Raw genomic sequence first — 6,000 nt, 5'->3', positions numbered from 1 at the left:
GTATCAAATTCCCAGTTTTATTCATGCATACATTTACTTCTTAAAAAAGCTCAAATCAATACATAAAATGAAAAGTTTTTCTGCATTACATGCTGTACTAATGCCAAGGCTCCTATCGTTATCTTTTATGTTGAAATTACGTGCACAGTATTATTTTTAAACATGCTGTAGGTTAAAACAGTAGTGTTATAATGAAATAATCAGATTTTCTCCAAAACAGCCTTCTTCAGGACAGTAAGCTTAAGAGGAGAGTTTCAAGGTTGGGAGGTCATAGTATAAAAGCAATAGGGAGTCCGTGATTGGCAGGCACTTACACTATCAACAGTGAAGGATTAGAGAGCACAGCAGAGACGACTCACTGTCAGAACCGAGGGCACGGTAAGTTAGCGTTTTTCTTGCTGACCTGCAGCATAATAGAATCAGATGAAGAAGGTATATGAAGAAGGTATCGGATCACTGTAACTGCACAGAACAGAGTCAGCATTTGTTGGAAATTTATCACGGTATTATTACATGGGAATATGTAGTTTTTATCAATATTTATATATCCGTTAACAAGGAGCGCATGGTCTGTGTCACGCTAGGTATTAGGAATGTTGTTTATTATGATTATGATCTTAAACTAACCATAAAATCAGAAAGATCCTTTCCTATTAGAAGTTATAGGGAACAACATGACTGTCGTTTGCCATAGTGTCATCAATGAGGAGCTTTCTAGCGTGTACTGTACCGGCATAATAAACTAAAATTGACACAGATAACCAAAGCACCTAATAGTTATAGCTTTTGTTACTATCTCGTGTTTTGAGCTATTTATGACTTTATTGTGTTTTGGGGTTTTTTGCAGAGTGGACCTAAAATTTTGCCATCGACATGTCCAAGTGAGTGTGAAAGGTTTAAGGCTTATTCATCAACAATGTTAATATTGTGACAGTTTTAGAAAGGTTAAAAATCAACCATCAAACTTTCAATATAAAATCCAAAAAGAACTTTAGGCAACCTGTTTAATGCAGTTAAATATGAATGATTTCTAAATAATTAATTAATTTTGATTATTTATTTTATAATCACGAAAAGTTGTTCATGAGGGATGAAAGCAATAATTAATTTAGAAGAAACAAGGATAGTAGATTGGATGTAACATCGTGACAGAAGTAGCTTCTGCAACAACCTTAAAACTTCTTAATTGCCCCTTGGGGATAAATAAAGTCTTTCTGATTCTGATTCTGATTTATTTTATACTTTTTAGACACTTAAGAAAAAATCCTTATTAAGATGGATTTTGTGGATTGGAAAAGCATTAAAAGGATTATGTGGCATTTGAAAGCGACAAACACCACCAAGGATTACCTGTTTGTTTACTACATCCGCCCAGAACAAAAGGATTGCACTCTTGCACTCTCCATATCTTGGGATAAATCTGGGTGTTAAATTTGCCAATTCTGCCACTACTTTTTGTTTTGTAGCATAAACAGCTATTTCATAAAATAGCCTGCCTAACCCAGTATTGATCCAACTATGTCATTTTCATATTTTATATGATGTTTAACTTTGTTTACTCAGCTTACTCAATCACACGTCTTACGTTCAGATTAGACATTTGTAGCAGCAGGTTCAATTCGACTTTAAGCACTAATCCATCCTCACAGGAGAGGAGCAAGGGAGTTGATGGCAAGTGGGAGGTTATCCAGGACAAAAACTAGAAAAGTTGTAAGCGCACAAATATGTTATAGAAGACAACTTAGAAAATAGGGGGAAAGAGCTCATTATTTATAATCAAGCAAAAATAATGAAATTATGGGTCACTGCTCATTTAGACTTAACATCTTGTGTTTTTGTCTGCATGTGTTTTAGGGCCTTTTTTTTAGGACTTTCAGGTTCAAATACTCTTCAGATTCAGATTCTTTTCTTTTTTTTTCATTTCCAGAGTATTTAAGAAGACCAGTGGGAATGGAACTGTAAGTGGCTTCTACAATATAATCATTACAGGGCACCCCTTGAGCACAGGGAGGAGTGCAATTTGTATGTTGCTATTCCAACTTCCCGAAATAGCGTCCACATTTTTTTTAATCTTGTGGAGGAGTAACCGTTTTCCTTTTTCTTCATTTCATATAGATTGCCTTGTACTTGGGGAAAAGGGACTTTGTGGACAATGTGGATTCAGTAGAAATAGTTGGTGCGTGGCAAAACTGCATCCTGATATATGTGAATATATGAACTTATAAGAATCTCTGTGAAAGATCTAAGGCTGTGGATTGACTCTTCTCATATTTGCAGAAGGGGTAGTTAAAGTGGATCCTTCTGGTCTTAACAACAGAAAAGGTATTTTACTTTATAGTCTGCAAATCATAAAAGTTATAAGCGATGATTTACTGACACAGACTGAAACAACATTTTTCCACTGCAGTGTATGTCTATCTTGCTTGTGCCTTCCGCTATGGAAGTGATGACTTGGATGTCATCGGACTGACCTTCAGAAGGGACATCTGGCTACATCGCATTCAGGTGTATCCACCTACGGGTGGCAGCGAAGCTAAATCCCCAATGATGGAATCCCTCTTGAAAAAAGTTGGAGAGCAGGGGCACGCCTTTTCCTTCCAGGTCCAAACCCTTAATCTTTCTCTTTGCGTAACAACAAATAAATTATTTTCAATGCAAGGTATTTTGATTAACCTTAGATCATATCCCCGCTTTTATTTTAAAATCATTTTAAAGTGTAACGTTCATGTATGTGACTCATTTCTTCTTTTTCCAGATGCCACCAAATCTTCCATGCTCAGTTTCCTTACAGCCTGGGCTAAATGATTCCGGCAAGGTACAGTTACCATCCAGTGTTATTGTTTGCTTTCTTTAAGTCTTACACATTGTGTTAAATGTTTGGAAAAATTAATTTATCTGGATTTCGCCTTGTTGTAGGCTTGCGGTGTGGACTTTGAGATTAAAGCATACATTGCCAACGCACCTGACAATCCAGATGAAGTCATTCAAAAAAAGTATGTTTGTGCAGCGTCATTTTAAACCTTTCAGTCTTTGAGCTGTGTATGAAGGCCATGCATGGGTTATTCTCTTCCCTTTTATTTCCTTCTAGGGATACTTGTCGTCTGATGATTCGTAAAATACAGTTCGCCCCAGCTAACAACAAGGCCGGAGCCAAGGCTGATCTATCCAAGCAGTTTATGATGAGTGACAAACCAGTGCACTTGGAGGCTTCCCTTGAAAAAGAGGTACTTGAAAATATACCAAATGCATTTTTACCATTATAAATATTACATAATAATTGCTAAACTGTGTTTTAAAATCACTCTTTTCCAGGTTTATTACCATGGAGATCCAATAACCGTTAAAGTGCAAATCAACAATGAAACCAACAAGACTGTGAAGAAAATCAAAATCTCAGGTAAGGACCCAAATATGTCTGATCAGAATCATTTTTGTTTGTATAGTTTGAAGAGATGGGGGAAATATTTTCAAGGCATATAGTTTAATTCATACTTCTAACATGAACTATTTTTGTGTTAAGTTAACCAGCTCACAAGTGTGGTCCTCTACTCATCTGACACTTACGTCAAGGAAGTCTGTGCTCAAGAGTTTGGGTAAGGCGAATAATAACCGGACTCGAGTCATTTCTGGTTCAAATTAATGTATCTAAAAAGTACATTATGTGCTGTAACTATCAGTGAATCTGAGGCTATAAACGACCCCCCCCCCCCCCCCCCCCACACACACACACACACACACACACACCAATATTCCAATATGTCTGTATTTTATTGCTACTTAAAATGAAAAAGGCCCTAAGTAGATTAACTGAAAATAATGAATACTAACCTAGTGTGAGTTCTTTTTCCCTCTATTTCACCTCTAAACACAGAGAGACCGTAAATGCCATCTCTACATTTGAGAAGTCCTTCCAAGTAACCCCCCTGCTTGCCAACAACAAAGAAAAGCTAGGTCTTGCAGTCGATGGACGTCTAAAAGATCAGGACACCAACTTAGCATCCACAACGCTGTAAGACTTTTAGGTCTCTTTTAGGTGAAACTAGGATGGGCCTTCATCCTCTTTTTGAGCAGCAATGTTGTCACTATATATTCTGCCGTCCACTTATAGCACCTTAAACCAAATCCCCAAGGTTTAAATCGTAAACTATTCCCATCTCCTTGCAGGAGTCAAGGAGAGAAGGAGATGCAGGGAATTATTATCTCCTACAAAGTCAAGGTCACTCTTACAGTTTCGAGTGGAGGGTAAGGCTTAATAGAAAACACTAACCCATAACGCTTTCCTGTTTTTGTGCCAAACTGTGCAGACTAAGGGATTCTTTTATCATTTCTCTCTGACCATAGCTTGCTGGGTGGTTTGACAGGACGGTAAATATCAGTTCTCCTTCATTTATTGCCAGTTGTGTAAATGAATGCAAATTATTCACGAGTATATGTTAATCTGTAAAATGTTTAGTGATGTTGTCGTGGAACTTCCTGTGACACTGATGTCCCCAAAGCCTGCAGGTGAGTTCTGTATTTTGTAAACTGCTAGTGCCAGCTAAATTACCATTAAAATACTTCCTGAAATATCACTAAAAGTAGACAGTGGCTTTCTGTAACTGATCTTACTGTCATCTATATGCCATGCTCTCCCCTTTACTGCGTGCCATTACTGTGTACTGAGCAGAAGTGTAAGTATAAAGTATAAAATAGTCTCTATAAAAAGACGTGTATTCGCCTGTGGCAGTGATAATTGTATATGATGTTCATGTTTGTTTCTCATGAACAATTATGTGTTTTATGAACCACAGCAAATTGGATTAAATGCCTCTTTAGTTCAGGTGAGGTCAACTCAGATACAGTGAGTTGTGCAGTGTTGACTTCTTCAAGGGTTACTGCCCCTCCTATAACATCCCTACACACTAAAATATTAGATGATGACATAAAACACATGTTAAAGAACTACCGTATTTGGATAGAAAATTGCATGAATTGCAAAAGCGCAGAAGTGATGGCCCTTGAACGAGTGTCCTGTTTTACCCTTCAATCCTGTGTGAAAAATGAAATTTGAATCCTCTTGCTCCACCCCCAAGATCAATAATTAAAAGATCTCCAGTAGACATTAATAGCAGCATGTATGCAGATATTTGAAAGTTGGGCAATAGCTGAAAGTGTATGAGTCTGAAAAATTGCAGATGTTATAAATAGAAAAGAAGGGGTGGCCTGCAATACTGTATAAAAATTCACAAATCAAAGTAATCCATTACCCAATTTTCAAACCAGACAAACAAACAAACAAAAAAACCCAAGGGACACTACAAAATGTATGTATTGAAAAATGTAACCCTTCTACAAAGACAACTTATCAAATGTTGAAACTCAAAATGTTTTAAGTTAAATGAGATAACTGAGTGGTTGTAGAATGAGTACCCCGTCTGAGGCTGGCACTTTCAGCAAAGCAAAGATGAGCGAGAGGGTTTACAATTCTGTAAAAGACTGTGTGAAGAAAGAGTTCAACAATTAAAGAATAAATTTTTGTTTAACAGAACTACATAATGTTATTGAATGATTTAAAAGCCCAGAAAAATTTCTGTATACAAGAGACAAGGTCAAAAAGCATAATCTGGGCTTAGAAAAGGGACCAACCGGCTTGTTATTAGCACAGAGAAGAAGGGAGGGGTGCACGTATCATGTGTAATTTGCACATCTGTGATGGCATCACTAATGCTGAAATGTATATGTAGGTTTCATAGCAACATATCCATGGCTTCTAGTTCACATAAGGTCTTGCTTATTTCCTAAAACAATACTAAAAATTAAGCACATACTCCAGGTGCTTAACTAGCTCGCAGTCTCGTTCTGTCACCAAATGAAAATATTTGGTGTGTTATGAAATGAAAAAGACCCCAGACTGCAAAGAAGCTGAAGTCCTACATCAAACAAGAACTGGGAAACACTGTGCTCTCAAATTACACCAACTGTTCCCATCAGGCCTCCCAAATATTAACAGTGTCCCTAAAC

The 6,000-nt window shown here is 37.1% G+C and overlaps 1 protein-coding gene across 1 annotated transcript; it reads left to right on the top strand.

The window, feature by feature from the left end:
- Positions 1 to 842: 842 nt before the first annotated feature.
- Positions 843 to 4,523, top strand: arr3b (arrestin 3b, retinal (X-arrestin)). The gene is made up of 14 exons (XM_085382852.1): positions 843 to 881; positions 1,928 to 1,958; positions 2,116 to 2,176; positions 2,278 to 2,322; positions 2,408 to 2,601; positions 2,756 to 2,815; positions 2,917 to 2,993; positions 3,089 to 3,224; positions 3,313 to 3,397; positions 3,521 to 3,593; positions 3,872 to 4,009; positions 4,165 to 4,242; positions 4,342 to 4,365; positions 4,454 to 4,523. The coding sequence occupies exons 1-14, from the start codon at positions 874 to 876 to the stop codon at positions 4,521 to 4,523; spliced, it is 1,080 nt and encodes a 359-aa protein (XP_085238978.1). The 5' UTR covers positions 843 to 873.
- The last annotated feature ends 1,477 nt before the right edge of the window (positions 4,524 to 6,000 follow it).

Source organism: Rhamphochromis longiceps, linkage group LG2, assembly GCF_057381845.1.
Source record: "Rhamphochromis longiceps isolate RC_006_pf linkage group LG2, R_longiceps_female_GT1.1, whole genome shotgun sequence".
Lineage (NCBI taxonomy): Eukaryota > Metazoa > Chordata > Actinopteri > Cichliformes > Cichlidae > Rhamphochromis > Rhamphochromis longiceps.
Note: the sequence above shows the minus strand (reverse complement) of the source record. Positions and strands in the feature narration are given on the sequence as shown.